This window comes from Indicator indicator, chromosome 30, assembly GCF_027791375.1.
Source record: "Indicator indicator isolate 239-I01 chromosome 30, UM_Iind_1.1, whole genome shotgun sequence".
NCBI lineage: Eukaryota > Metazoa > Chordata > Aves > Piciformes > Indicatoridae > Indicator > Indicator indicator.
In genome coordinates this window covers 11,738,602-11,766,398 of record NC_072039.1, presented here as the reverse complement: position 1 = coordinate 11,766,398, position 27,797 = coordinate 11,738,602, and the positions used below count along the sequence as shown (strand labels likewise).

At 60.7% G+C, this 27,797-nt stretch overlaps 3 protein-coding genes across 3 annotated transcripts in view; all 3 read right to left on the bottom strand.

Moving 5' to 3' along the window:
• Positions 1 to 608: 608 nt before the first annotated feature.
• On the bottom strand, positions 609 to 2,704 carry LOC128977008 (uroplakin-3b-like protein 1). Its single transcript, XM_054394449.1, has 6 exons — positions 2,659 to 2,704; positions 1,806 to 1,949; positions 1,476 to 1,707; positions 1,298 to 1,374; positions 855 to 968; positions 609 to 724 (listed from the first exon to the last, which is right to left on the bottom strand). Exons 1-6 carry the CDS (start codon positions 2,702 to 2,704, stop codon positions 609 to 611), a joined length of 729 nt encoding a protein of 242 aa, XP_054250424.1.
• A 424-nt stretch (positions 2,705 to 3,128) lies between these two features.
• UPK3B (uroplakin 3B) lies at positions 3,129 to 5,342 on the bottom strand. Its single transcript, XM_054394242.1, has 6 exons — positions 5,210 to 5,342; positions 4,870 to 5,019; positions 4,538 to 4,757; positions 4,378 to 4,454; positions 4,058 to 4,181; positions 3,129 to 3,312 (listed from the first exon to the last, which is right to left on the bottom strand). Exons 1-6 carry the CDS (start codon positions 5,340 to 5,342, stop codon positions 3,129 to 3,131), a joined length of 888 nt encoding a protein of 295 aa, XP_054250217.1.
• Positions 5,343 to 12,039: 6,697 nt separating this feature from the next.
• The window catches only part of DTX2 (deltex E3 ubiquitin ligase 2), a 45,342-nt gene continuing 29,584 nt past the window's right edge, over positions 12,040 to 27,797 (bottom strand). Inside the window, exons 4-9 of the mRNA XM_054394240.1 lie at positions 26,899 to 27,030; positions 17,825 to 17,895; positions 16,291 to 16,449; positions 15,450 to 15,611; positions 13,667 to 13,756; positions 12,040 to 12,278 (exon numbers count right to left, since the gene is read on the bottom strand). Of these exons, the coding sequence (XP_054250215.1) occupies positions 12,054 to 12,278; positions 13,667 to 13,756; positions 15,450 to 15,611; positions 16,291 to 16,449; positions 17,825 to 17,895; positions 26,899 to 27,030 (839 nt within the window). The 3' untranslated portion in view covers positions 12,040 to 12,053. The remainder of the gene's footprint in view (positions 12,279 to 13,666; positions 13,757 to 15,449; positions 15,612 to 16,290; positions 16,450 to 17,824; positions 17,896 to 26,898; positions 27,031 to 27,797) is intronic.

The window sequence follows — 27,797 nt, the reverse complement described above, 5'->3', positions numbered from 1 at the left end:
GGTATGGGACATGGGGACATGGCTGTGGGGTGACAGGGAATGGGGAGAAACCCTCACTCCCACCCCCTGGGGACATGTCTGTGCCCCTCACCCCAGTGCCAGGACTGTTGGGCATTAGTCTCCCCTCACTGCATCTTACCCCAGGGGACTTGCCCCCATTCAAAGCAGGTGCAGATGGCACCACATGCCCCAAGCCGGGGGTGAAAAGGCTTCTCCCACTCCACAGCACTCCTGGACACATCCTGCCCCGGATGGCAGCCCTGCCACACCCAGCAGTGAGGATCAGAGCCCTGCCCAGGGAGATGGGGACATGGCCACCAAGGCTGAGGGAAGTGATGAGGTTTCAGCGGGTGCAAGGCCCAGAGGGCACACACAGGAAGAGGGTGCTGGGCACAAAGCACTCAGAAAAGCCTTTAATGGTTCATCTCCTGCTCCACCACAGCCCCCTGGGGCTCTGCTCCGCAGAGCAGCTCTGGCTGTGCCCCGGTGGTGGCAGGTATCATGCCACGGGCACCAGTGGGGCAATCGTGAGGGCACCCAAGGGTGCAGGGGGAGGTGCTGAGGTGCTGGGGGGGTGGCAGGGAGGCAGCAGAGGGCCGTGGTGGGGCTCAGAGGCGGGCAGCTGGCTGGTCGTAGACGTGGTGGGTGTTGTACCGTCGCACCGACACCGCCTCCGGCTTGCTGAAGCTGCTGCTGCAGCCGCAGGAGTCCGAGCTGCGGAGGGGCGGGGGGGAAGGGGTGAGGGACGAAGGTGGGGACCACGGGGTGCCAGTGGCACCCTCTGATGCCAATCCCATGTGCCCAGCGCACAGCAGAGCTCCTGGGCAGTGGCACTCACCCCCAGAAGACCAACATGGCCAGCAGGCCGGCCAGCAGGATGGCAAAGAGGATGGAGAGGATGGTGGTGAGGGCGATCATGCCACCGCTGTGCCCGCTGCCCACCACCGGGATGCTGCTGGGGTCCTGGGCTGGGGGCAGAAAGGAAGGGGAAGGAGCAGGATGCACACCCCGGGGCAGTGTGGATAGGGGACCCAACCAGGGCATGGGGCACTCCTGGGTGCTGGCAGGGGGCAAACACAGCCTGCAGACCCAATGTGCTGCTTGCACGGTGCCATCCTACCCCAGCAGGACCCACAACAGTGCCCTGCCTCAGTTTCCCCACTGGCAGGATTCCCTACAGCCTAAGCTGCTGCTGCTCAGTATGCAGCTGCACCCCGTGCCCACCCCGTGCCCACCCCGTGCCCCCGTGTTCTCCCCCAGCACCCCAGGGGCAGGAGGAGCACCCAGGCAGTGCTACCTGTCCGCAGGGTGATGGGATCCGACCACCACGTCTCGGCCACGGGATTGGAGCCGTTCAAGGCGAGAAACTTCACCCTGGGTTGGGAGGGGAGGTTGGATGCGCTCCCCCAAGCTGGGGGGCTGCTGGCAGGCCCGGGGAAGGGGCTGGGGGGGCAAATCCCCATGAGCAGGCTCACCGGTAGGGGCCAGGACCGGGCAGGGGTCCGTTGCAGGTGGGTCTGGAGGGGTCTCTGGCACAGCTGCTCTCGCTGCCGACACGCAGCACCGTGATCTCCCCGGGGGGCTTCGGGCAGGGGTAGTTGAGAAGGGTGGTGTTGAGGGTCATGTAGGCGGGGGCGGAACTGGGGAACTCCTGGAACGCCCTCTCGGGGGTCCCCGGCCCCAGGCTGTTGTTGAAGTTATTCACGGCTGCAGGGATGGGGACACGGGGAGGCGGGGGGGCGTGTGAGGAGGGAGCCCTGCGCACCCCCCGCTGCCCGGGGCCGGTCCCGCTGCACCCAACCTACCCTCGGGGACGGCCACCACCAGCCAGATGTCCTCGGTGGGGAATTCCTGAAAGACGCAGCGGGGCTGCTCCAGCACGAAGGTGGAGGCAGTGATCTGCCCCCCCAGGTCAGAGCTGGCCAGCTCCGGGGTGTAGTGGATCGGCACTGCGGTGGGAAACCAAGAGGGGAGTGCAGCAAGGGTGCGGACCCCTCACTGCACCCCCGACCCACAGCTCCTGGGGCTCGGCATGGGGACGGGCACAAGAGGGAGCTGCCCCCTTGTTCCCCTCCTGCCCCCCGGTTTTGAGCTCAGACACGAAGTGGATCATGAAAAGCACCAAAACCACACCTGTGCCACCACCCCCCGGGGAGGGACATCCCGGCGAGACCCCCGGAGCACCCCACCCTGTGCCAGCAGCCCAGGAAGGTGACACCAGAGACCCAGCATAGAGGCACCCAGCATGGAGGGGGCAGCACCCAGAATAGAGGGGGCAGCACCCAGAATAGAGGGGGCAGTACCCACCATAGAGGGGCTAGCACCCAGCATAGAGGGGGCAGCACCCAGAATAGAGGGGGCATCCTTCTGGGCCCTGTACCCCTAGCTGCGCACACACCACTACAAGTAGGGACCTCCAGGCTGCCCCGCTGGCACTGGGGCACTCACCCAGTGCACCACCACAAGTAGGGGTCGTGGGGACCCCTCTAGCCTGCCCCGCTAGCACTGGGGCACTCTCCCAGTGCATCACCACAAGTAGGGGTCGTGGGGACCGCTCTAGCCCGCCCCTCTGGCGCTGGGGCACTCACCCAGTGCACCACCACAAGTAAGGGTCGCGGGGATCCCCCCAGCCCGCCCCGCTGGTGCTGGGGCACTCACCCAGGCCGTGGGCCGTGGCCAGGAGCAGCAGGAGCAGCGGGGCCATGGTGCGGGCTCCTGGGTGCCGCGGGCGGGAGTGCGGCGCAGTGCCGAGTCCCCAGCGGACCCGCCCGCGGCTGCCAGCCTCCCACATTCCTGCGCCAGCCCCGTGGCAAACAGGTCGGGCTCGTTCGCCCGGGCAGCCGCCCTCACGCCCGGCTCAGCACCGCCACGCTCGCCCAGCCCTGGGCGCAGCGATGCCACCCTCTGCGCCCTGCCCACCGCACAGCCCGCCCGGGTGCCCCCTCCAACATCGAGTCCCGCCGACCAAAGGCCGCGGGTGGGTTTTGAGGTGCCCCCACCCTCCACGGCTCCCCCTCTTCCCCCAAGTGGGAGCCTGATGGGCCAAGGGCACCGAGCGGGGTGGCAGGCGGAGGGGCATCGCTGAGTGCTGGGCAAGGAGGAGGCAGCTGCGATGCCAACTGCGAGTTTTACTTGGCAGAATATGGAGCAGGAGGGCGAGAGGCAAAGCAGCCCAGCCCTGGGGGGCTGCCCCCACGGCCGGTGGGCAGGGGCAGGGGCAGGGCTGGGGGGATGTGGTGGGTCCTGTAGGACCTGCGGGCGAAGGTGTCGGTCCCCAAATCCTGGTGGCACAGGGATGCCCACACCTCGGCTCTGCAGGGAGAGACAAGAGGCATCAAGTGGAGCCCGGGGCGGGGGGGGAAGGGGCTCTGCCAGCCCTCCCCTCACCAACCATCTCCAAAGGGCCTGTTCTTGCCAAACTTGCCCCCCGCCCCAAATTCAAGACCACAAAAGGCTTTTAGAAGCTTAAAAGCATCTGCAGGGCTCCATCACTCTGCTGGTGGGGGCTGAGGAGGTGTCAGTTCTGGAGCCCCTGTGACAAGAAAGATCTGGAGGTGCTGGAAGGTGTCCAGAGAAGGGCTACAAGGATGAGCAGAGGGCTGGAGCTGCTCTGCTGTGGAGACAGACTGAGAGATTTGGGGTTGTGGAGAAGAGAAGGCTCTGAGGAGACCTTCTTGTGGCCTTCCAGGATCTGAAGGGGGCTACAGGAAAGCTGGGGAGGGACTTTTGAGGGTGTCAGGGAGTGAAAGGAGTGGGGAGAATGGAAAAAAAACCCTAGAAATAGGGAGATTCAGATGGGATGTTGGGAAGAAATTCTTCCCCATGAGGGTGGTGAGAGACTGGCAGAGGTTGCCCAGGGAGGTGGTGGAAGCCTCATCCCTGGAGGTGTTTGCAGCCAGGCTGGATGTGGCTGTGAGCAACCTGCTGTGGTGTGAGGTGTCCCTGCCCATGGCAGGGGGGTTGGAGCTGGATGAGCCTGGAGGTCCCTTCCAACCCTGGCAGTTTTATGTTGTCCCCCTGAGGGCCCCCCAAGCACATCCCCACACAGACCCCATACCCCACGGCGCTGAGCACTGCCAGGACCAGCACTGCCCCCAGGCTGGCCAGGATGGAAGCCATGACCACGACGTCACTGCTACCACCACGGGTGGGCGTGGGGTCGATGGCACTTGGGCTGCTGGCTGGAAGAAGATGGAGTAAGGGGATTGGGAGGGGGGACACGGGGAGCTCAGGGATGGTGTGATGAAGAGGGGAGACCAGGGATTGCTTCTGCCCTCTGGGTTTGGGGTGATGGCACAGGGTTGATGCCATGCTATGTGCCAGCACCCCAACCAGGCAGGAGCAGGGGAGCAGGGGGCATGGCAGTGCCATGGATACCTCTCTGCAGAAGGATGGGCTCAGACCACCTGGTCTCGGCTTTGGGGCCCTGGCAGCCCATCAGCAGGAACTTCACCCTGCAGAATGGGCATGGTGGGGACAGGGTGGGGACGTGTCCTGGGTGTGGGGTTTGGAGGGGGGTGGATGCCACTGGCCTCACCTGTATGGCCCCGGGGAGGGCAGGGGCCCGTTGCAGGGGTCCTGGGCACCGTGGGCACCGCAGGCTGTGTCCCCCCCGACCCGCAGGACAGCCGGGCTGGGGGCTGAGCAGCAGTATGTGGCCACTGCCATCTCCAGCGTCATGTAGGAGCCCCTAGCGGGCAGCTGCTGGTACAGGGGCACCTCAGCCCGGCACGGGGGGTTCCTGAAGGAGGCCGAGGCTGCGTGGCACAGGTGGGGGCTGAGCAGCTGCGGCCAGGGTCCCCCACAACTCCCTCTCCCCCCACCCCCCCTCCACGGCAGAGAGCCTGTCCCGGAGCTGCGGGCACTCACCGTTGGCAAAGGCCACCACGAGCCAGATGGCATCGGAGGCGTCGGAGTGGTGCTGGAAGATGCAGTGAGGCCTCTCCAGGGTGAAGGTGCTGGCAGTGAGCTTCCCTGGCAGTGCCAAGGGGGACACGCGGGGCACGTAGGGCAGCAGGGCTGGGGGAGAAGCTGGTGAGTGGGGGGCACCCCATGCCCAGCACCCCCCCCCCCCCCCATCCCTGCTGGGGTCTGGAGCATTGGTGCTGGCACAGCAGAGCCTCGGGAGGTGCCAGTGGTGCCAGCACCACGGGGACAGCACTGGGTAGGGACCTCTTGCCCCCCAGCCATGCCCAGCCCATCAACCCACTCCTGGGCACAAAGACCTCGCAGCCCCTCTGAGCCCCTGCCCCCTCCCTCTGCCCCTTGTCCCCAGGCAAGTCACCCAGGCCCGCGGCTGTGCCCGTCCCGGTCAGCACCAGCAGCACCCACGGCAGCTCCATGGTATTGTCCCTGCTCTGCTCACCCTGTCCCACTGCCAGGGGGTTGAGCCACCCCACAGGGCCCCCCAGCAGGGACCGCCTGGCCCCATGTCCCCTCCCAGCCCAGCATTCCTGCACTGGCTCTGCCGGCCCGGCCAGACCCGGGGGGCACAGGGTCTGTGCTGCAACCTCCCTGTCACCCACTGCCCCCACACCCATCTGTGGGGCCACCCTGATGGGGCCTGGAGCTGAGACACCAGAGAGGGCAAGGAGGATGCAGGACACAAGCCTGGGATGGGAAAGGGGAACTGAGGCACAGAGGAAGAAGGTTCCAGACTGTCTGGGCAGGAGTTGGAGGTTGGGTTGGGGCCATGAGGGAAGCTGGGCAAGTGACCCCAGGGTCCTGATACCCCCGCAGGACCGGAGGGGTGGACAATAAGTTATCCATGGGACAGCAAGGAGCCCTGGGGGGAAGGAAGGCCAATGGGGTCCTGGGGTGCAGGAAGAAGAGTATGGGCAGCAGGGCAGGGGAGGTTCTCCTGCCCCTCTGCTCTGCCCCAGGGAGGCCACATCTGGAGTGCTGGGTCCAGTTCTGAGCTCCCCAGTTGAAGAGAGACAGAGAAGTGCTGGAGAGAGTGCAGGGGAGGCTGCAAAGCTGCTGAGGGGCCTGGAGCAGCTCTGTGAGGAGCAAAGGCTGAGAGCCCTGGGGCTGAGAGCCTGCAGAAGAGCAGCCCCAGAGGGGAGCTGAGCAATGCTCAGCAAGAGCTAAAGGAGCTGTGGGGGGCAAGAGGCTGGGGCCAGACTCTGCTCAGTGGTGCCCAGGGCCAGGCCAAGGGGCAGCAAGGGGCACAAAGTGGAAGCCAGGAGGTTGCATGTGAAGAGGAGGAGAAAGTTGTTTGTTGTGAGGGTGCTGGAGGCCTGGAGCAGGCTGGCCAGAGAGGTTGTGGAGTGTCCTTGTGTGGAGAGCTTCCAACCCCCCCTGGGCATTGTGCTCCTGGGAAGCTGCTGTGGGTGCCCTGCTGGAGCAGGGCTTGGACTGGATGAGCTCCAGAGGTCACTTCCCAGCCCACCATGCTGGGATCCCATGAGTCCCTGCAGGTGCCCCATACTCACCCTGTGGGCAGTGCCAGAGTGAGTGCTGTGCCCACACCCAGCTGGCTTCAGGTGCAGCCAGCCTTGCCCTGAGGGCAGGGAAGAACTTGGAGCCATCACAACCAAAACTCACCCAAACCCTGTGTTCAAGGTGAAGGGTCCCACCCAGAGCTGGGCTCATGGAGTCACCCCAGCTCTGGGGCCACCCCATGCTGGCATTTCCCCACCCAGCCTCCCACCCTCACTGGGGAAGAGCACCCAAGCCCTTGAGATGCAACCATGGACTGCAATGGCAGCTGCTCCAGGCAGGGGGAAGCTGTGGACTGGGGGTACCCCCCCCATCTGCTCTGCACCCAGGGGCAGCTGAGACTCCTCCCCTGCCCATTGCCAAGGGCAGTGGCTGCCCACTCCTGCGTGGGAGGGGATTTGCCCCCCCCGCCAGGGGCGGGGGCTGCACCTTCAGCTTAAGTGGAAATGGGGCACTGGGGGATTAGAGAGCCCAGCTGCCAGGGAGAGCTGGGCACAGCTGCAGCCCCGGGCCCTCCTCCCTTCTCCAGCCCCAGCTTACCCCTCCCACCCTCCCCCTCCCCAGCAAGAACTGCCCTGAGGGCTGTGGATGCCCATGGCCCTGAGCCAGTCTCCCCCAGCCCTCCTTGGCACTCCTCAGTGGATGCCAGCGATGGGGTGAGGGAGGGTGACACTGGGGGACACTGAGTCACAGTTTCAGCCACGGGGACATGAGGGCAAAAGAGCTGGGGGGGAGGGGGAAGGAAGGGGCAGTGCAGGGATAACAACAATGAACTGCTGCAGATGAGCTGGCACTGCCAGGGGGAGGCAGAAATGCCCCTTGGGGGTCTCCACCCAGGGCCACGGGGCCCAAGGCTTCAGCCAGACCTGGCTGGTGGCATAAGAAGCACCTGCCTGGGGCTCTGCCCCCCTCCAGCTTCCACCAGCATCCACACCAGCTCCAACACTTCTGCCTCAAGCTGGCTGCTACCCCTGCACCAGGGCAGAGAGGGCACCAACTTCAAACTGGCCAGGCTGCAGAGTTGGGCAGAGGGAACCTCATGGAGTTCACCAAGGGCAAGTGCAGGGTCCTGGCCCTGGGGAGGAACAACCTCCTGCAGCAGGACAGGGGAGGGGGAACCTGCTGGGAAGCAGCTCCAAGGAGAAGGAGCTGGGAGTGCTGGGGGGGGACAAGTTCCCCATGAGGCAGCAATGTGCCCTGGTGGCCAAGAAGGCCAATGGGGTCCTGGGGTGCATGGAGAAGAGTGTGGCCAGCAGGGCAAGGGAGGTTCTCCTGCCCCTCTGCTCTGCCCTAGAGAGGCCTCATCTGGAGTGCTGGGTCCAGTTGTGGGCTCCCCAGTTGAAGAGAGACAGAGAAGTGCTGGAGAGAGTGCAGGGGAGGCTGCAAAGCTGCTGAGGGGCCTGGAGCAGCTCTGGGAGGAGCAAAGGCTGAGAGCCCTGGGGCTGAGAGCCTGCAGAAGAGCAGCCCCAGAGGGGAGCTGAGCAATGCTCAGCAAGAGCTAAAGGAGCTGTGGGGGGCAAGAGGCTGGGGCCAGACTCTGCTCAGTGGTGCCCAAGGGACAAGAGGCAGCAAGTGGCACAAAGTAGAAGCCAGGAGGTTGCATGTGAAGAGGAGGAGAAAGTTGTTTGTTGTGAGGGTGCTGGAGGCCTGGAGCAGGCTGGCCAGAGAGGTTGTGGAGTGTCCTTGTGTGGAGAGCTTCCAACCCCCCCTGGGCATTGTGCTCCTGGGCAAGCTGCTGTGGGTGCCCTGCTGGAGCAGGGCTTGGACTGGATGAGCTCCAGAGGTCCCTTCCAGCCCCAGCCTGCTGGGGGCTGTGGTTCAAACCGTCTCCCTGCACAGCACTGCCCAAGCACCCAGCTCTGCCCCCTTGCCCCTGTTGACTATTTGCAGCCCCAGCACAGGGGCTCAGCACTGGTGTGCCAAGGCTTGGAGGAGGTGCAGAGCCTGCCCAGCTCACCTGTGGTGCCCAGGCCCTGGCCCACCCTGAGGCAGGAAGAGTGCAGCTGATTCACACTCAGGAGGGGCCATGCTCAGCAGGAAATTCTGGCTGTGGACAGGGCTGGGTGAGCCCTGCTCCCTTTTTGCCTCAATTCCCTGTTTTGATAGATCTGGGGACACAAAGCTGAGGCTTCAACTCCTAATCTCCTCCTTGCACAAGCAGGGCAGGAGAGGAGCAGGCAGAGCCTGCTGGGGATGAGCTCAGAGCACAGCCATGGACCTGCTGCTCCTCAGGAGCTCCTCTTCCTGCAGCATCCCCAAACAGTGCTGGATCACTGAATGGTTTGGGCTGGAAAAGATCTCCAAGATCATCCAAGTCCAACATCCACCCAGCACCACCACGTCCCCAGGTGCCATGGCCACACCTTTCTGGAGCACCTCCAGGGATGGGGACTCCACCACCTCCCTGGGCAGCCTGTGCCAGCCCCTGACCACTCTTGCAGCAAAGAAGATTTTCCTCATCTCCAACTGAACCCTCCTCTGGCACAATTTCAGGACATTTCCTCTCCTTCTATCACCTGATCCTAGGGAGAAGAGCCCAACCTCCACCTGGCTCCAGCCTCCTCTCCGGGAGCTGTAGGAGCAATGAGGTCTCCTCTCAGCCTCCTCTTCTCCACACTGAACACCCCCAGCTCCCTCAGCTGCTCCTCCCCAGCCCTGTTCTCCTGACCCTTCCCCAGCTTTCTTGCTCTTCTCTGGACCTGCTCCAGGACCCCAGTGTCCTTCGTGGGGTGAGGGACCCAAAACTGAACCCAAGCTGTGTCCCTGCCTGTGCCCAGTCCAGGGGACAATCCCTGCCCTGCTCCTGCTGCCCACACCATTGCTGATCCAGGCCAGGCTCTGGTGACCTTCTTGCCCACCTGGGCACTCCCTGGCTCAGCTTCAGCTGCTGGCAACCAACACCCCCAGGTCCTTTTTCCCCAGGCAGTTTCCAGCCACTCTGCCCCCAGCCTGGAGTCTTCCTGGGGTTGTTGTGACTCCAGGTTCAGCAGAGCCTTGGCCTTGTTGAACCTCATCCCATTGGCCTCTGCACATGGACTGAGCCTGGCCAGGTCCCTCTGTAAAGCCTCCCTGCCTTCAAGCAGATCCAAGCTCCCAGCCAGCTTAGTGTCACAGAATCACAGGGACTGGAAGGGACCTCCAAAGCTCATCCAGCCCAACCCCCCTACAGAGCAGGGTCACCTGGAGCAGGTCACCCAGGAACACATCCAGGTGGGTTTTGAATATCTAGAGAGGGAAACTCCACAACCCCCCTGGGCAGCCTGCTCCAGGGCTCTCTCACCCTCACAGGGAAATAATTCTTCCTCCTGTTTCCATGGAACTTCCTCTGCCTCAGCTTCCACCCCTGCCCCTTGTGCTGCCACTGGGCATCACCCAGCAGAGCCTGGCTCCAGCCTCTGGGCACTCCCCCTGCTCATCTTTATCCCCAGCAATGAGGTCACCTCTCAGGCTCCTCCTCTCCAAGCTACAGAGCCCTCAGCTCCCTCAGGCTCTCCTCATGAGGAAGATCTTCCACTGCTTTCATCATTTTTGTGGTTCTGTGCTGGACTCTTTGAAGCAGTTCCCTGAGGTCCTTCTTGACCTGAGGGGCCCAGAACTGGACACAATATTCCAGATGTGACCTCACCTGCAGACTGCCCGAGGGTGCTTCAAACCCAGAAGGTTGTGCTGCCATTCAGTGAGACTTGGAGAGGCTGAGAGCTGGGCAGGGAGAAATTTGATGACAAGAGCAAAGGGAGAGTCTTGCACCTGGGAAGGAACAACTCCATGCACCAGTATAGGTTGGGGACAGCCCTGCTGGAGAGCAATGAAGGCAAAAGGGACCTGGGGGTCCTGCTGGATGGGAGGTTGACCATGAGCCAGCAATGTGCTCTGGTGGCCAAGAAGGCCAAGGGCAGCCTGGGGTGGATTAGAAGGGCTGTGGTCAGTAGGGAGGTTCTCCTCCTTCTCTACTCTGCCCTGGTCAGGCCACATCTGGAATACTGTGTCCAGTTCTGGGCCCCTCAGTTCAGGAAGGACCTCAGGGAACTGCTTAAAAGAGTCCAGAAAATTCTTACTGGCATGAAAATTGTCCTTCTGCTGGTCCAGAACATGCTGGTCCCAAGAGGATGCCAAGCCACAGCCACATCCTGGCTCTCCAGGTAAGGAGGTGACGTGGTAGATGGCACCAGAGCTTCTGCTGTGCCACTCCGGGCAGAGCTCCCAGGCCCTGCAGCTGGGGCTGGTGGCCAGAGGGAGTGGAACAGGCAGAAAGAGCTCTTAGGCTTCAGCTGCCAGGTGACAGGAAGCCAGGGGACAATGCACAGCAAGGACACCAGGACTGGGGCAGTGTCCCCCTCCAAAGCTGCCAACCCTTGGAACAGAGCAGCCCTGCCAGCAGCCTGGCAGAGCTGTAACCCCTGCAGTGGGCAGGAGAGGCAGGGAGGATGGTGCCAGTCACCACGGGGTGGCACCAGAACACCCTGGAGTAGTTGGGGGGGGAGCGGGGCCAGGGCAGGGAGGGGGCAGCAGGGCCAGGGCAGGGAGGGGGCAGCAGGGCCAGGGCAGGGAGGGGGCAGCAGGGCAGCTCTCCCTGGCAGGGGCTTCACAAGGAGCCCCAGGCTGCTGCCTGAGAGAAGGAAAAGAGGGACAGGGTCCTGCCAGGAGGGTTTCTGGGTGGTAGGAACAAGGGTGGCAGCTCACAGCAAGAGCCCTTGGGCAGGACACTGCTAGGTCACCTCTGCCAGCACCACTGCCACAGACCACCAAGCCCTGACCCCTGGAACCAGCACCTCACATCCTGCACCCACAGCTCTGGTCCCCTCCTGGCTGCAATGAGTGTCCCCAGCTTCAGGGGACAGGGTGACCAAGCAGAGGAGCACCCCAAGCCCTCAGGCAGCTTGAAGGCAAAGCAGGGAAGGTGCTGTGGAAGTGACATTTGTTGTGACATGCAGGGACAGGAGGGAAGAGGCTTCACTGCAAGAGAAGCCTCAGACATGGAGGCCCTTAGCTGTCTTCCAGGGGGTTGAGGAGGAGAGAGAGGTTCTCCTCTCCCCAGCCTCACCCCAGGGCTTTCAAGAGGATTCATCAAATGGGTTGGGTTGGAAGGGAGCTTAAAGCTCATCCAGTTCCAACCCCCTGCCATGGGTAAGGGACACCTCCTACCAGCAGAGGTTGCTCAAGACCTCAATCCAGCCTGGCCTTGAACGCCTCCAGGGAGGGGAACATCCACAACCTCCCTTGGGCAACCTCAGGTTGCCCAGGGAGGTTGTGGATGTTCCCCTCCCTGGAGAAGTTCAACACCAGGCTGGCCATGGGAAAAAAAAAAAAAAAAACCCAAAAACCAAACAAACCTCCATCAAGGCCTCATCCAACCTCACCTTGAGCACCTCCCAGGAGGAGGAACATCCCCAGCCTCCAAAGGCTGACTCCCAACCTTCCAACCCCAAGCTTGGTTCCTCCCTCTCCCCAAAAAAAAAAAGCTCCCAGGCTGTAAAGGGAGCAAAGGCTCCTACAGATCAATCTTATTGCTGAATGTGACAGCCACAGAAGGTAAGGCACAGGAAGAAGTGCACCAGGTGGGGGCTCCCTGCCACCACCCGAGTGCCAGGGCAAGCCTGGGCACCGCCCTGGCATCAGTGTCTCAGGCAGTCCTCGGTGACCCCCTGTGCAGCCAGCTCTGCCAGCACATTGTCCAGGTAGTTGGGGTCAGGGTAGCCATGGCCACTCAGGTTTGTGTCCATCTCTGTCTTGTGGTGGATCTCGTTCCACACCACTGTGTTGCTCTCGCCCGTGGTGCTGGAGGTGCCCACAGTGAAGATCAGGCGACGCTTCCAGGCCACCCTCAGGAGCTCCAGGACCTGCAGGTGGGCAGAGAAAGAACAAACAAGTGGCCTCCAAGCAGCTTCAGGGAGAGCTCAGCTGGGAAAGCAGCTTGGCAGAAGGCTGGATGATCCCAATCCCGGCTGCAGCAAGGAGGAAACCAAAGCTGCCAGCATCAGAAGAAGCCTCAGAGAATCCCAGCATGGAGGGGTTGGAAGGGACCTCTGGAGATCATCCAGTCCAAGAGATCATCCATCCTGCTTGAGCAGGGCACCCACAGCAGAGTGGCCCTAAAGTGGCAGCTCCTTTCCCCTCTCTGGGAATTCAGCAGCACATCAAGATGAAAGCTGAGAAATGCAGCAGCAGAGTTGCTCTGTGCTCTTCAGCTGACTCCATTGGACTGCTGAGAGTGTCAGCCCATGGCAGGGAGGAGTAAGGCAGAACTGTGCGGAGATACCAGAATTCCAGCCTGGTGGGATTGGAAAAGAACTCTGGAGATCACCCAGTCCAAGCCCTGCTCCAGCAGGGCACCCACAGCAGCTTGCCCAGGAGCACAATGCCCAGGGGGGGTTGGAAGCTCTCCACACAAGGACACTCCACAACCTCTCTGGCCAGCCTGCTCCAGGCCTCCAGCACCCTCACAACAAACAACTTTCTCCTCCTCTTCACATGCAACCTCCTGGCTTCCACTTTGTGCCCCTTGCTGCCCCTTGGCTGGCCCTGGCACCACTGAGCAGAGTCTGGCCCCAGCCTCTTGCCCCCCACAGCTCCTTTAGCTCTTGCTGAGCATTGCTCAGCTCCCCTCTGGGGCTGCTCTTCTCCAGCTCTCTCTTCACAAGTATCTGCAGGGTGGTGTCAAGAAGGGGCCAGGCTCTTGCCAGTGCTGTCCTGTGGTAGGACCAAGGGCAATGGATACAAACTAGAACCCAGAAGGTTCCACCTCAACATGAGGAGAAGCTTCTTCACCATGAGGGTGCTGGAGGCCTGGGGCAGGCTTCCCAGAGAGGTTGTGGAGTCTTCTTGTGTGGAGACTTTCAAGAGCCATCTGGGTGTGTTCCTGTGTGACCTGCCCTGGGTGTCCCTGCTCTGGCAGGATCTCCAGAGGTTTTTCCAACCTCAACCATTCTATGGCCATGAAGTCCACCCACAACCCAACATCTCCTTGCACACAACTCTTAAACCATGGCCCTCAAAGACTTTTAGAGGAGCAGCTTGAAACACCTCCAGGGCTGGGGAGTCCACAGCCCAAACTGTGCCAAAGCAGCGAAGATCTCCATGGGCAGATGGATGAGGAACAGAGGTGAGGAACACACAGCATGGACAACCCCAAAGAACAGCTGGGGGCACAGCTCCAGAAAGCAACCCCAGGGTAGCAATCCAGCTGCAGGGGGGCAAGAGGCAAGCAGAGAAGTTGCTGCTCTCCTACCTTCCTGCCCTTCTCGTTGTCTGGCAGGTAGCAGTAGCGAGGGAAGCCTCTGGCTGTGTAGGGCATGCCAGGGTTGGGGTGCTCAGGGCCCTGCAAGAGAGAAGGAACATTTGGCATGGACATCTCTGCTGGACACACCCTCAGCAGCAGGATTTGACAGGCTCACAGGATGGTGGGGGTTGGAAGGGACCTCTGGAGATCATCCAGTCCAACCCCCTGCCAGAGCAGGACCATACAATCCAGCACAGCTCACACAGGAACACATCCAGACAGGGCTGGAAAGGCTCCAGAGAAGGAGACTCCACAACCTCTCTGGGGAGCCTGTTCCAGTGCTCTGGGACCCTCACAGTGAAGAAGTTCCTCCTCATGTTGAGGTGGAACCTCCTGTGCTGCAGTTTCTATCCACTGCCCCTTGTCCTATCCCAGGGCACAAGTGAGCAGAGCCTGTCCCCTCCCCTCTTGACCCCCAGCCCTCAGCTATTGATAGACATTGATCAGATCCCTCTCAGCCTTCTCCTCTCCAGCCTGCACAGCCCCAGGCCACAGGATGTTAGGGGTTAGAAGGGACCTCTGGAGATCAAGTCCAGCTCTGCCCATGCCAAAGGAGCAAGGTGCTGCTGCTGCTGCTGCCAGGAGGTATCTGACTTGTTCCTATGGGATCTGAGAGACTGGAGAAAGGTCACAGAATTGTCAGGATGGGAAGGGACCTCAAGGATCAGCCAGTTCCAACCCCCCTGCCATGGGCAGGGACACCTCACACTACAGCAGGTTGCTCACAGCCACATCCAGCCTGGCTGCAAAAACCTCCAGGGATGAGGCTTCCACCACCTCCCTGGGCAACCTCTGCCAGTCTCTCACCACCCTCATAGGGAAGAATTTCTTCCCAACATCCAATCTGAATCTCCCCATTTCTAGTTTTGCTCCACCCCCCCAGTCCTATCACTCCCTGACAGCCAAAAAAGGTCCTCCAAGAGCAGCCTCATGCTGGGACACAAATCCAGCTCTTCACATCACCTCCACTCTGGTGGGACACAGCCCCAGGTGTGATGCCACCCAGCTCAAAGCTCTGGAAGCTCCCTATGGGCAGCAAACCCTCAGATGCAGGTTGTGAAAGCAGAAGCTGGGATCTCACCCATCTTGGGAGCAGAGAACCAGTGGAGTCTGCTCCATGCAGACCTTGGGTGAAAGGCTGTTGCAGACCCTGGGGCCACTCTCAAAGTGGAAGAAGATGACAGAACAGAGTCACAGAATGCATTGGGTTGGAAAGGACCTCTGGAAGTCATCCAGCCCAACCCCCTGCACTCAGCAGGGACCTATATAGAATGGTCCAGGCTAGAAGGGACCTCCACAGCTCATCCAGCCCAACCCCCTGCACTCAGCAGGGACATGAAGTGGTCCAGACTAGAAGGGATCCCCAAAGCTCACCCAATCCAACCCCTCTGCACTCAGCAGGGATATTGGAGGGGTCCAGGCTAGAAGGGACCTCCAAAGGTCATCCAGCCCAACCTCCTGCAGTCAGCAGGGCCATCCCCAGCTAGATCAGGTTGCTCAGAACCCCATCAAGCCTGACCTTGCACCAGGGGTGGAGCCTCCACCACCTTCTGTCTTTCCTGGAGCAGACCCCAGTCACTCACAGACTGAAGAGCAGCCAGTGCAGGTGGTGGCTCCTGGCACCTCAGGTCATGGGCACCACTGGTCAGGCCTGAGCTGCCAGCAGGGACTCTGCTGGATGGCAGCACTGGGATGGAGGCTGTGCCAGCAGCAGCCACTGCCACATCCTCACCTGGATGCCCCTGCTGATGTGGTACACAATCTGGATGGTGCCACAGTCCCTGTGCCCAGGGAGGGACTGAGGGAAGGTGGAGACCTCCATCCTGCCCTTGGGCTGAGTGCCAGTCTTCTCCCCATAGATGGTCTTACAGGAGGGGCACTGCAGGCTCCCATCCTGCAAGGAACAGAGAGAAGGCAGCGTCAGGGCACGGCAGCCCTGGGGGCACCAAGCTGGCACTGCAGTACATGGCAGAGAGGAGGCAGGGCAGCCCTGTGGGTACCTTGTTGGCACTGCAGCACATGGCAGAGAGGAGGCAGGGCAGCCCTGTGGGTACCTTGTTGGCACTGCAGCACATGGCAGAGGGGAGGCAGGGCAGCCCTAGGGGTACCTTGTTGGCACTGCAGGGCATGGCAGAGGGGAGGCAGGGCAGCCCTAGGGGTACCTTGTTGACACCGCAGGGCATGGCAGAGGGGAGGCAGGGCAGCCCTGGGGGCACCAAGTTGGCACTGCAGGGCATGGCAGAGGGGAGGCAGGGCAGCCCTGGGGGCACCAAGTTGGCACTGCAGTACCTGGCAGAGGGGAGGCAGGGCAGCCCTGGGGGTACCTTGTTGCCATTGCAGTACATGGCAGAGGGGAGGCAGGGCAGCCCTCGGGGCACCAAGCTGGCACTGCAGGGCATGGCAGAGGGGAGGCAGGGCAGCCCTGGGGGCACCTTGTTGCCATTGCAGTACATGGCAGAGGGGAAGCAGGGCAGCCCTGGGGGCACCAAGTTGGCACTGCAGTACCTGGCAGAGGGGAGGCAGGGCAGCCCTGGGGGCACCAAGTTGGCACTGCAGGGCAGCCCTGGGGGTACCTTGTTGCCATTGCAGTACATGGCCAGCAGGCAGAGCAGGTGGAAGGGGTGGTGGCAGCTCCGCAGGCGTCCCACCAGCTCCGGCGCCAGGCTGGCAGCCTCCCGAGTGTCACTGTACCCTGAGGGGCAGGAGAGCTTCTCCATGCAGATGATGCAGTCCTGCAGAGCAAGGCAGAGAGCAGAGCAGTGTGAGCAGGGCAGTGTGAGCACAGCCTGAGCGCCACCACTGAGGCCATCCAAGCAGGGAGGTGCTGCAGGGGTGATGCCTCCAGCCCCAGCGCTCTGCAGAGGGACTGTCCCCAAAGGCCTGCAGGGACAGGGTGAGAGGCAAGGGTTTGAAGTTGGAGCAGAGCAGACTGAGAGTGGATGTGAGGAACAAGTTCTGCACCAGGAGGCTGCTGGAACACTGCTACAGGCTGCCCAGGGAGGTGGTTGAGGCTCCATCCCTGGAGATACTGAAGGTGAGGCTGGACAAGGCTCTGAACAACCTGACCCAGTGCTGGATGTCCCTGCTGAGTGGTTGGACTGGATGAGCTTTGGAGGTCCCTCCCCACCCAACCCATTCCATGACTCTGTGATTCTTCCTGTTGAGGCCCCAGAGACAGGGCTCCTTGGCTGGTGGTACCATCCCAGCCCACCACCTCCTGGGCAGCCCAGGAAGAGAGCTGCCAGCCAGCAGCAGGGAGCAGTGGGACTGAGCATGGCTGCATCCTGCTGCTCTACACAGCAGCCTCAGGGCAGGGCTTTGATCTCTAGTTCTGACCTCTGAGCACTGAGAGGAGACCAAAGCCAAACTCCCTGCTCCATCCCAGGTTGTGCAGCCAGCTCCAAGGGAATCCATAGAGTGATGGAATGGGTTGGGTGGGAAGGGACCTTTGAAGCTCATCCAGTCCCACCCCCTGCAGCCAGCAGGGACATCCCCAACCAGAGCAGGTTGCTCACAGCCCCACACAACCTGACCTGCACTGCTGCCAGCCATGGGGCAGCTCCCACCTCTCTGGGCAGCCTGGGCCAGGCTCTCCCCACCCTCAGGGTCAAACATTTCTCCTTCTCTCCACTCTCAATCTCCCTCTTTGAGTTCAAACCATCCCTCCTTGGCCTGTCCCAGCAGGTCCTGCTCAAAAGTCTGTCCCCAGCTTTCTGATCTCCCCTTGAAGCCCTGCAAGGCCACCAGAAGGTCTCCCTGGAGCCTTCTCTTCTCCAGGCTGCCCAAGCCCAACTCTCTCAGCCTGGCCTCACAGCAGAGAGCTTCCAGCCCTGCCAGCATTGCTGTGACCTCCCCTGGGCTGACTCCAGCAATGGGGAGACATCCCCAGGGCTTAGCTCTTCATCCCACACCTCTGACTGGCACAAGCCATCAGTTCCTGTGTGTGGTCTTCAGGCAGTGCTGAGGCTTCTCCACCAAGTGCCAAGGTGCCACTGCCAGCAGGGAGATCTACCCCAAGGATATGGGGGTGGGTCTTCAGGTATTGCTGGGACAGCATTCCAGTGCAGAGGCCACTGGGAAGCTGGAACTGTGTCCCTGTGCTCTCACCTCATCAGGGGGAGTGCCCTTCAGCTCCTCCAGGTACCTCCTCACCACTGCCTCTGGCTCGGTCGGGGTGGCTGCACCAGGAGAGAGGAGACAGAGAAGAGCTGAGCCATGCCAGGGGGGCACAGGTGGGGTGAGCCACAGAAAGCAGACAAGCAAGTCACTGGCCAGGGTGCCAAGGAGAAAGGTTAGGGTTAGAGGGGAGAAGAGGCTGCTCCAACTCATCCCTACAAGCCCCACAGAGGCTTGGCTACCACTAGGACCCTGAGTGGCACAGGTGGGAGATGCCCAGGAACACCCAGGGCCCAGCTGCTGGGCTCCACTTCTGTAGAGCCACAGAGTGGGTTAGGTTGGAAGGGACCTTGAAGATCATCCAGTTCCAACCCCCCTGCCTTGGGCAGGGACACCTCCAGGCTGCTCAGCACCTCCAGTCCTCCCCCACACACCCAAGTGACAGCAGCCAGGTCCCAGCTGGAACTTTTCTACACACCAGAGGATCAGACAGGGAGGACCACACTCAAGCCAAGGATGCTGTGGTCTCAGGAGACATCATCCATGCTGCCAAAGGAGGAAAAAGCCCTTCCCACACCACCCCAAGGACAAGGAGGCCCAGCAACACAGCCAGCTTCAGGCCCTCTTTGGAGTGTACCCAGCAAGACCCCAGACAGGGAACGCAAACCAAAGCAGCTTCCTGCAGCACAGGACACTGAGACCCTCTCAACTGTCCTCACCACAGTCCCTGCCCCCCACCCAGCCAGGCAGGGGCTCCAGCACTGGCACCAATGAGCCTCCCCCTGCACCCCCAAACCCTTACAGCACCACTGTGCCTCCCCCTGCACCCCAAACCCTTACAGCACCTCTGTGCCTCCCCCTGCACCCCAAACCCTTACAGCACCTCTGTGCCTCCCTGCACCCCCAAACCCTTACAGCACCTCTGTGCCTCCCCCCGCACCCCCAAACCCTTACAGCACCACTGTGCCTCCCTGCACCCCCAAACCCTTACAGCACCTCTGTGCCTCCCCCTGCACCCCCAAACCCTTACAGCACCTCTGTGCCTCCCCCTGCACCCCCAAACCCTTACAGCACCTCTGTGCCTCCCTGCACCCCCAAACCCTTACAGCACCACTGTGCCTCCCCCTGCACCCCCAAACCCTTACAGCACCTCTGTGCCTCCCCCTGCACCCCCAAACCCTTACAGCACCAATGAGCCTCCCCCTGCACCCCCAAACCCTTACAGCACCTCTGTGCCTCCCCCTGCACCCCCAAACCCTTACAGCACCAATGAGCCTCCCCTGCACCCCAACCCTTACAGCACCTCTGTGCCTCCCTGCACCCCCAAACCCTTACAGCACCTCTGTGCCTCCCCCTGCACCCCAAACCCTTACAGCACCACTGTGCCTCCCTGCACCCCAAACCCTTACAGCACCTCTGTGCCTCCCCCTGCACCCCAAACCCTTACAGCACCTCTGTGCCTCCCCCTGCAGCTCTCTCTGCAAAACAGATGCCAAACACCTTGGGCAGAGCACAGCTGTGAGGATCAGCTGCTGGAGACCCTTAGTTAGGGAAATGGTAACAAGAACTAAGCCAAGGAACAGCTCAGGGGCAGCTGAGTCCCCAAGCAGGAGCACACCAAAGGAACAGCTCAGGAGCAGTTGTGTCCCCAAGCAGGAGCACACCAAAGCTTATCCTGAGCAAGCCTCAGTCTTCCAGCTCTGAGGCCAAGGAGATGCTTCCAGGCCTCATCAGATCTGTCAAGGAACATCTCCTTGTCTTGCATTTTTCAGAGAGAGAAAGGGGTCCAGGAATCTTCTCTGCTGGGACCTTGCCTGCACATAGCAGCCCAGGAGATTTGCCCAGCCTGACCTGGTTGTCAGAGCTCAGCTTGGTGCTTGCTGTGCCCTCCCAGCTGAGTGTTCTGGGCTGCTCCTCACCCCAGGCTGGCACTTCCCACACATGGCAGTGGGAACCAGGTTCTGGTTTGAAGCACAAGAGACCTTTGTGGTCATCTGAGAGACACAGGCTCCAGCTTCCTCTGCCCTGCATGTCTTGGAGAGGACTGCATGAGCAGGACTAGCTGCTACCCACTCCATCTCCATCCCCTTCCCTCATGCTCAGCACCACATTCTCATTCCTGAAGCTCCCAAGCTGCCTGCCAAGCTGACCACCAAGTCCTCCTCCCCAGGAGCTGTGCTCTCCAGGTGGCTCTCTGTGCAGTGTCCTTCTTGTCTGCTCTGGCTGGGAGCTGGAGGGAAGATGCCAAAGAGATGCAGAGCCCAGGGGGTGTGGACAGGGAGGGAGGTTGTCCCAGGTTAAACCCATCCTTGATGGGGGCTGAAAAGAACCTAGCCCCCAGATGGGCAAAAGAGCCCTGATCCAGGTGGGCAGCTGCTCCCTCTGAGTGCCAGGCTGGGCAGCAGAGATGCCAAAGAGCTTGGGCAGAGACTGGCTGTGAGGAGGTGCCTGGAGGTGTTCAAGAGGGGACTGGAGGTGGCACTTGGTGCCATGGTTTAGTAGCCATGAGGTCTGGGGTGACAGGTTGGACTTGGATGATCCTTCAGGTCTTTTCCATCCTTGCTGACTGTGTGATTCTGTGATCAGCTGCTGGAGACCCTTAGCCAGGGAGGTGGTAACAAGAACTAAGCCAAGGAGCTTTGGGTTTCCCCGTCCCAGGGGGAGAGACTTTTGACCCAGGGGACCTATTCCACTGCCCCTTCCTGCCCAGCAAGGCCTACTGCAGGAGAGGCTTCTTGGCTCTCTCTCTTTCCCTGCACATCAACTGCTCCACAGGTCTCTGCTGCTCCTGCTTCCTGCTGCCACATGGCCAGGCCTCCCCCCATGCTGCATCCCCCCACCTCAAGGGAATCCACAGCCAGCTGGGCCTGGCTTGGTCTGTTTTCCTATTTACCTTTTCCTTACACCTCTGTAACCTCCCCTGCTACTCAAATGCCAGATATAGATTCTGTTAAAATTACCTTTTGCCCTTCCAAACCCATTCCAGACCATTTCTTTTTGTGCTTTCTACCTCTCCTTTCTCCTGCCTCATTTGCTTGAACCCTACCAGGAGAAAAAAAAAAAAACAACAGGAGAGGGGGAGGAAAAAAAAAAAATCTAAATCTCATTTCTTTTGGAGCTTTTGGACTCTGGGAAAAGCTTCAAACCATAACAGAGGTGAGCAGAGAGGGGGGAACAGAGCCAGCACCTGCCCACTGCTTGGCATCATGCCCCAGCTGCCCTGCTCCCACCTGCACAGCACATCTGAGCAGCTTCAGAGCTGCTCACCTCCTTGCAGGATGGGGGTGGAGGAGGCTCCTTCCCTGCTGGGCTGCCCTGGGGGGAGCCCAGCTGCAAGTATTGGAATGTCCCCAGCCCAAGGAAACCTTCTGAGGCTGAGAGCTTGGTTCGAGTGAAGTCCACACAGCCTTCCTCACCTCTCAATCTCAGCACAGGATGGGTTGGAAGGGAGCTTCAAGCTCAGCCAGTTCCAACCCCCCTGCCATGGGCAGGGACACCTCCTACCAGCCCAGGTTGCTCAGGGTCTCATCCAGCCTGGCCTTCAACATCACCAGGGAGGAGGACATCCAGAAGCTCCCTGGACAGGAAAAAGCCTTCATCAAGACCTCACCTTGAGCACCTCCAGGGAGGGAAACATCTCCACAGCCTCCCTGGGCAACCTGTGCCAGCGTCTCCCCCACCCTCACGGCAAAGAATTCCTTCCTCATCTCCAGTCTCAGAGCCATTGTCCCTCATCCTGGCACTCCCAGCCCTTGTCACAAGTCCCTCCCCAGCTCTCCTGGAGCCCCTTCAGGTACTGCTCTAAGGTCTCCTTGGAGACTTCTCTTCTCCAGCCCCAACTCTCCCAGCCTGTCCCCATAGCAGAGGCTCTCCAGCCCTCTGAGCATCTTTGTGGCCTCCTCTGGAGCCAGCCCTTATCCAAAGTCTCTCTTCCAGCTCTCCTTGCAGCCCCTTCAGGTACTGGAAGAGAGGCTCCAGAGCAGTCCATGTGGCAGGCTCCATCCTGACAGCACAGAGGTGCTGAGGAGGCACAGCCCTGGCACGAGCCCAGGGCACTTCAGCACACAAATCACTTCCTGAGGGGCTGCTTTGGCTCTGGCAAAGTTGATTCATTGATTTATTTATGTATTGATTTGCCTCCAAACCTTTTGTTCTAACCTTCCCTTGGGATCAAAGCTTCTGGGGTTCAGCAGAGGACTGAAAACTCAGCAGCAGAGGCAGAGTCAGCCCCCAGCTGGCCCAGCACAGTGCTGCTGCAGCCTGGGGGTGTGCAGGGAGGTTGCTGTCCCCCAAGGACAGAGGCAGCAATCCATATTTCCCTGGTTCCTCTTCCTCCCCTGGATAAGGAGCTGCTGGCTGCAGCCAGGGCCCTCCATGGACAACAGCTCACAGGGGACTTGAGGCCAGCTCAGCAACCAAATGCCTGCAGCACCTCTGTGCCTCCCCTGTACCCCCAAACCCTTACAGCATCAATGAGACTCCCCCTGCACCCCCAAATCCTTAGAGCACCTCTGTGCCTCCCCCTGCACCCCCAAACCCTTACAGCACCAATGAGACTCCCCCTGCACCCCCAAATCCTTAGAGCACCTCTGTGCCTCCCCTGTACCCCCAAACCCTTACAGCATCAATGAGACTCCCCCTGCACCCCCAAATCCTGAGAGCACCTCTGTGCCTCCCCTGTACCCCCAAACCCTTACAGCATCAATGAGACTCCCCCTGCACCCCCAAATCCTTAGAGCACCTCTGTGCCTCCCCTGTACCCCCAAACCCTTACAGCACCAATGAGACTCCCCCTGCACCCCCAAATCCTTAGAGCACCTCTGTGCCTCCCCTGTACCCCCAAACCCTTACAGCATCAATGAGACTCCCCCTGCACCCCCAAACCCTTACAGCACCTCTGTGCCTCCCCCTGCACCCCCAAACCCTTACAGCACCAATGAGACTCCCCCTGCACCCCCAAATCCTTAGAGCACCTCTGTGCCTCCCCTGTACCCCCAAACCCTTACAGCATTAATGAGACTCCCCCTGCACCCCAAACCCTTACAGCATCAGTGAGACTCCCCCTGCACCCCAAATCCTTACAGCACCAATGAGACTCCCCCTGCACCCCAAACCCTTACAGCACCAATGAGACTCCCCCTGCACCCCCAAACCCTTACAGCATTAATGAGACTCCCCCTGCACCCCCAAACCCTTACAGCACCATTGTGCCTACCCCTGCACCCCCAAACCCTTACAGCACCTCTGTGCCTCCCCCTGCACCCCAAATCCTTACAGCACCACTGTGCCTCCCCCTGCACCCCCACCCAGCCCCACGGCTGGCAGCAGCTGAGGACCAGGGCCAAATCCTGCCATGGGAGGAGCTGCCTGGAGCCCCTTTCTCAGGCACTGTCCCCTCACTGCTCCCCCAGAGCTGTCCAGGCCCCAGCAGGTGGCATTGCTGAGCTGGCAGGAAGGTGCCAGCCTGGGTGGCACTAGGCACAGCCCTGGGGCTGAGCCAGCTGCTGGGCAGCCCCAGTGCCAACCCTGGTGCCAGGCCTGCCCCCAGCACACCCAGCCTGTGCTCCTGGGTGCTGCAGGAATCAGTGAGGACCCAGCAGCTCCTGGAGGAGGAGGAGGAGGAGGAGGAGGAGGAGGTGCTGCTGCTGAGCTGTGGAAGCCCAGGCATGGCTGCCAGGGGTGGCTGCTCCCCTGGTGCCCTGCAGACACCCCCTGTGGTGTGTTCTGCTCTCCCCCCCAGCCCCATCCAGGCCTCTCCATCCCCTCTCTGCCTTGCTGCCCTGAAGCCATCACCCCCTGGCACCACCACAGCCTCCAGAGCTGCTTGCCTGCACCTCCTCCGTGCCAGGAGGGGCTGGCAGAGCCCCATGCAGACAGAGCCCACTCAGGAGAAGCCAGCAGCTCCACAGGGCCTGCAGAGGGCTGTGGTGGCCACACCTTGCCCCAGCTACAGCCAGGGCTGTGCCATCCCCCAAGAGCAGGTGGCCAACACCCCTGGCAGGCCTGGCCCTGGCCCTCTGCTTTCTTGGTCTCCTCCAGCACCAGAGACAAGGTTGCTGCAGGAGGGCTTGGAGCCTCCACAGCTCCATTTCCAGGGCATTCCACCACCCAAGCCCTCATGCCCAGCTGCAGAGGGCTGCACAGATGCTGCCCATGCCAGGAGCCACAGTGTGCCAGCTGGCTGCAGAGAGTGAGGTCCTCATGCAGCCCCTCTGCCCCCCACCTCCCCCTCATCCCCTGCTTTGCTTTGCTGCTCCTCTTCTCTGCTGCTCTCCTGCCACCCCTGCTTTCTCCTCCCCCTCCATCACACATCCTACTCCACATTTGCTCTCTCCCTCCTCCTCTTCCTCCTCACCCTTTGCATCTCCTCCTCCCAGCTCCCTCCACAGCAGGCCTCCACCAGACACCTCCTCTGCACTACCTACCTGCCTTCTACCACTCTTTGGACAGCTTTGGACCTCCCTTCCCCATCAAGAACAGGCTCCAAGGAGATCCTGGCACCAACAGATCCCCAGACACCCAGCTGCCCCTTCCCTCCACCTCAGGGCTCTTAAGCACAACCATCTCCATGGTGATCACCTCCCCACCTCTTATCTGAAGGGAGAAGCACCTCAGCTTCGATGGAGGTTGACCACCCCTGGACACCTGGGCCAGGGCTGCTCCACACAGATCAGGCTCTAAAGCAGGAGCCCACAGGCTCTGCAAGGCTGAGGGTGTGGAACACAAGTGAGGTATGGAGAGGACAAAGGAAGCTCCTACCCTGGAGGTGGCCCAGCTCAGCAGAACTGGAGCAACCCAAGCCCTTCCAGCTAGGGCAGGGCCACCTCAGAGCCCCAACTCCACTCCCTTGCACTCCAGACAGAGGCAGGGAGAACAATTCCTCTGCAGGTTGACCTCGCAAGCCCTGCATGACTCAGGGGCCTCCCTGTCTGGAAGGTCCTTCTCATGCTGTGACTCAGCTGTGCCCAGCCTGGCTCAGAAGCCAACCTTCTCTGGGGGGCTCACAGGGAGACACTGCTCCCCCTGGGGCTCCCCCAGCTCACAGACTTGTCCCACCCAAGGGGTCAGAGAAGAGAGAGTCACAGATTGCATTGGGTTGGAAGGGACCCTCCAAGGGCATCCTGTCCAACCCCCTGCAAGGACAGCTCCAGCTAGAGCAGGCTGAGCTGCCAGGGCTGCCAGGAGGTGTCCCTGCCCATGGCAGGAGGGTTGCAACTGGGTGACCTTTAAGGTCCCTTCCAAGCCTTTCTCTGGGTGGATCAATGGCTGATGGCTGATCAATGACCTCCAGCTGGGAGAGGAGCTGCCTTAGGGGGTCCCTGAGCTCAGCCAAGCTTCTCTGCCTCCTGCTCCTCCCTTGGCCTGAGTGCTGTTGGCTTTGTTTGGAAGGCAGCATGGAGTTGGTTGGTCAGCCTCTGCTGCTGCCCTGTCCTCAGCTGCTTGCAGTGCCTGTGAGGAGCAGCAGGGGTTTGGCTCTGCAGCAGAACCTGCTCCTGCTGCTCCAGCACCTGCCTGTGGGCACTCCCTGGGCTCCCTTGGCAAACGTCACCCTCTGCACCCAACTGCTCTTTGGAGACAGCTTCTGCAGCTTCCTCTTGTGCCCCAGCTCCAGGCCAGCCCAGCCTGCAGCCTGGCTGGGCTCAGGCTGAGCTGAGCTGAGCTGAGCTGCTGAGCTCTGGCAGCTTTCATGGATTCACAGATTGCATCAGGCTGGAGGGGAGCCTCCAAGGGCATCTTGGGCAACCCCTGCAGGCAGCAGGGACACCTCCAGCTACAGCAGGCTGCCCAGGGCCACAGCAAGCTTGACCTTCAAGATCTGCAGGGACAGGGCTTCAACCACATCCCTGGGCACCCTGTTCCAGTGTCTCAGCACTCTCCTTGTGCAGAACCTCCTCCTGATGTCCAACCTAAATCTCCCCTGCTCCATTTTCAGACCATTGCCCCTCACCCTAAACCCACAGCCCCTGCTCAGCCTTCCTGTAGGTCCCCTTCAGGTACTGCAATGCAGCTCTAAGGTCTCCCTGCAGTCTTCTCCAGGCTGAACAGCCCCAACTCTCCCAGCTTGTCCCCACTGCAGAGGTTCTCCAGCCCTCTGATCCTTGCCCCTTGTCCTATCACCTTCCTGAACAATCTCTCCCCAGCCTTCCTCTAGGCCCCCTTCAGATATTGAAATGCAGCTCTAAGGTCTCCCTGGAGCTTTCTCTTCTCCAGGCTGAACAGCCCCAACTCTCTCAGGTTGCTCCAGCCCTCTGATCATCCTTGTGGCCTCCTCTAGACCTGGGTATGGGAATGCCCAGGGCTGTCCTAGAGGATGCAGCAGGACCATGAAGGAACTTCTGGCACTCACAGGGAACAATTTGGCTGCTCCAGCTTCAATGAGTGCTGGCAGCAAGCAGAGCTACCACAAGGACCATTCTTGTTTTACAGCCTGTCAGAGGTCCTGCAGGCCAGAGGAGCCATGGCCTGGTGGGGATGAACATCATAGAACCATGGAATCCAGAATGGGTTGGGTTGGAAGGGACCTTAAAGCTCATCCAGTTCCAACCCCCCTGCCATGGGCAGGGACACCTCCTACCAGCCCAGCTTGCTCAGGGCCTCATCCAGCCTGGCCTTCAACACTTCCAGGGAGGAGGACATCCAGAAGCTCCCTGGGCAACCCAGGGGTTGCCCAGGGAGCTTCTGGATGTCCTCCTCCCTGGAGATGTCCAACACCAGGTTGGACATGAACCAAACTTCATCAAGGCTTCATCCAACCTCACCTTGAACGCCTCCAACGAGGGAGACACATCCACAACCTCCTTGGGCAACCTCTTCCTCCCAAGTGTCTTCCCTCCCCACCCTCACTGCAAAGAGTTTCCTCCTCATCAATCAAAAAAAAAAAAAAAAAAAAAAAATCAAACCACAAAGGGTGAGAGGAGAGAGAAAGAGATGAAGAAGGGAAGGGAGAGCAAAACAAACCCAAAAGGGCGAAGGGAGAGAACGAAAAGAAATAACAAAAAGGAGATGGAAGCAAACATCAAGAGGGTTTGTTTGTTTGTTTGTTTGTTTTTTGGAGCAGGAACTACCTTTCTTGGACATTTTCCTCCCCTCCTTAACTGAGCTGTGTTTTTTAGTGGCTCTATGGGTGGTGGCAGCTTGAGGCACACAGGTGAGGTGAGCAGGGAGTCCGGCAGCTGACATCAGTATAGCCGAGATGCCTACAGCAAGGAGGGGAGGAGGGCAACATGCAGGAAGGGAGGGGAGGGAGGGAGACAAGTTCATTACAGCCCCAAATCAAAACAAAAGAGGAGAAAAAAAAAAAAAACACAAACCCAAAAACAACCAAACCTGCAACCTTGCCAACAACAACAACCAAAAAAAAAAAAAAAAAAATCAAAACCAAACCCTCCTGCGAGCCACCGAAGGACAACTGAGAGGTGAGGAAGGTTGTGGGAGGGCAGCAGCCAAGGGGGGGTGGAATGAAGCAGGGGAGGGGCATGGGGGAGGGGAGGGATGTGGGCACAGGGGTCCCTGCTGCTGGGAATGGGACCTGCCTGGGCATTGAGTCTGCTGAAGGGGCAGCGTCCTCCCCCCCCACTCACCACAGCCCTGACCTCGGGGGTGTGAAGGATGAGGGATATCAGCCCAAAGCTCCTCTCCTTAGCCACCCAAAGCTTCCCCCCCTAGGGCTCCTTCTCAGCCCCTCAAAGCTTCTGGCCCAGCCTCTCACCCCCAACACTCCTCCTCAGCCTCCCAAAGCTCCCCCCCAGCCATCCAAAGCACCCCCCCAAAGACCCTCCTCAGCCACCCAAAGCTCCCCCCCCAAAAGCCCCTCCTCAGCCACCCAAAGCTCCCTCCTCAGCCCCCACACAAAGCCCTTCCTCAGCTTCCCAAAGCTCCCCCCAGAGCTCCTCCTCAGCCACCCAAAGCTCCCCCCCAAAGCCCCTCCTCAGCCACCCAAAGCTCCCTCCTCAGCTTCCCAAAG

Coding starts and splice junctions, on each gene's coding strand:
- LOC128977008 (XM_054394449.1), bottom strand. CDS start 2,704: ATGGCCCCGCTGCTCCTGCTGCTCCTGGCCACGGCCCACGGCCTGG. Junction 1,375..1,475: donor CCCGGTCCTGGCCCCTACCG/GTGAGCCTGCTC, acceptor CTCCCAACCCAG/GGTGAAGTTTCTCGCCTTGA. Junction 725..854: donor GCTGGCCGGCCTGCTGGCCA/TGTTGGTCTTCT, acceptor CTTCCCCCCCGC/CCCTCCGCAGCTCGGACTCC.
- UPK3B (XM_054394242.1), bottom strand. CDS start 5,342: ATGGAGCTGCCGTGGGTGCTGCTGGTGCTGACCGGGACGGGCACAGCC. Junction 4,455..4,537: donor CCCTCCCCGGGGCCATACAG/GTGAGGCCAGTG, acceptor CCCATTCTGCAG/GGTGAAGTTCCTGCTGATGG. Junction 4,182..4,377: donor GCCCATCCTTCTGCAGAGAG/GTATCCATGGCA, acceptor ATCTTCTTCCAG/CCAGCAGCCCAAGTGCCATC.